At 68.8% G+C, this 1,328-nt stretch overlaps 1 protein-coding gene across 1 annotated transcript in view; it reads left to right on the top strand.

Moving 5' to 3' along the window:
- The window catches only part of PTCH2 (patched 2), a 9,258-nt gene that overhangs the window by 3,057 nt on the left and 4,873 nt on the right, over window positions 1-1,328 (top strand). The window contains exons 3-7 of the mRNA XM_025207152.1: window positions 1-63; window positions 290-382; window positions 468-593; window positions 1,102-1,220; window positions 1,305-1,320. Coding sequence (XP_025062937.1) covers window positions 1-63; window positions 290-382; window positions 468-593; window positions 1,102-1,220; window positions 1,305-1,320 — 417 coding nt within the window. The remainder of the gene's footprint in view (window positions 64-289; window positions 383-467; window positions 594-1,101; window positions 1,221-1,304; window positions 1,321-1,328) is intronic.

Raw genomic sequence — 1,328 nt, forward strand, 5'->3', positions numbered from 1 at the left:
GTGGCCTCCGGGCTCGGGCTCTGCTCCTTGCTCGGCATTGCCTTCAACGCGGCCACCACGCAGGTACGGGGGGGGCAGCCCAGCGTGGCACTTCCCACAATCCTTTGCTCCATGGCGTGGCTTTGGGCACTTGGTGTGGTGGCTCAATGGGATGAGGAGGTGGGCTGTCTCCTATGCTAAGCAGGGTGGGCTTAGGGCAGCGCTTGGATGGGTGACTGGTGGGAGGGGTGCGTGGCTGGGCACCCTCTTGGGGGCCACGTTTTGGGTGCTGAACCCTGGGTCGTGGCAGGTGCTGCCCTTCCTGGCGCTGGGCATCGGTGTGGATGACATGTTCCTGCTGGCGCACGCCTTCCCCGAGGCCGGTCCTCACATCCCCTTCAAGGTGAGACCCCCCGTGCCGGCAGGTGGGAGGGGGTGAGCTGCCCGGACCCCCCCACCCCACCGTGACCCCCCCGCTGTGTCCCCAGGAGCGGACGGGCGAGTGCCTGCGGCGCACGGGCACCAGCGTGGCCCTGACGTCCCTCAGCAACATGATCGCCTTCCTCATGGCCGCCCTGGTACCCATCCCCGCCCTGCGCGCCTTCTCCCTGCAGGTACGACCCCTGAGCCCTGACCCCATCCCCGCCTGCTTCCCTTCTCCCTGCTTGTGCAGCCCCTGACCCCCAGCCCTGGGCTCCCTCCCTACCCTGAGCCTCTTCTCCCTGCTGCTACCACCCCTGCCCCCTGCCCTGTAAGCCTTCTCCCTGCAAATGCAACACCTGACTCCTGACCCCATCCCCGCCCTCCCCTGCACACCTTCTCCCTCCAGGTACCATCCCTGACCTCTGACCCCCAACCCCAGTCCTGCCCTGCGCCTTCTCCCTGACCCCAGTTCCCCACCTGAGGTGCCCTCTCCGTCCAGATAGGATCCCTGACCCCTGACCCCATGCTTTCTCCCGGTAAGGTCAGGCCCCCGCACCCCTCTCCCCACCTCCCGTCATTCCCTATGCCCCTAGGGTTGCCGTGGGGGCTGGAGGCTGGTGGGGGTTGGGCACTGCCTTCCTCACTGAGCCGGGGGCACCTGCCCCTTGGTACCATCGGCCTCACGCGTGTCCCTCACAGGCAGCCGTGGTCGTGGCATCCAACTTCGCCATGGTGCTGCTCGTCTTCCCGGCTGTGCTCAGCCTCGACCTGCACCGACGCCGGCACCGCCGGCTCGATGTGCTCTGCTGCTTTGCCAGGTGCCCGCGGGTGGGGGGCCGGCCGGGACAAGGGGGCGGCCAGGGCACCCGGGGGCCACGCTCACCCTGGCCTCCCTCCCACAGCCCCTGCGCCTCGCGCGTCCTCCA

Source organism: Alligator sinensis, unplaced genomic scaffold, assembly GCF_000455745.1.
Source record: "Alligator sinensis unplaced genomic scaffold, ASM45574v1 scaffold781_1, whole genome shotgun sequence".
In the NCBI taxonomy this organism is placed as follows: domain Eukaryota; kingdom Metazoa; phylum Chordata; order Crocodylia; family Alligatoridae; genus Alligator; species Alligator sinensis.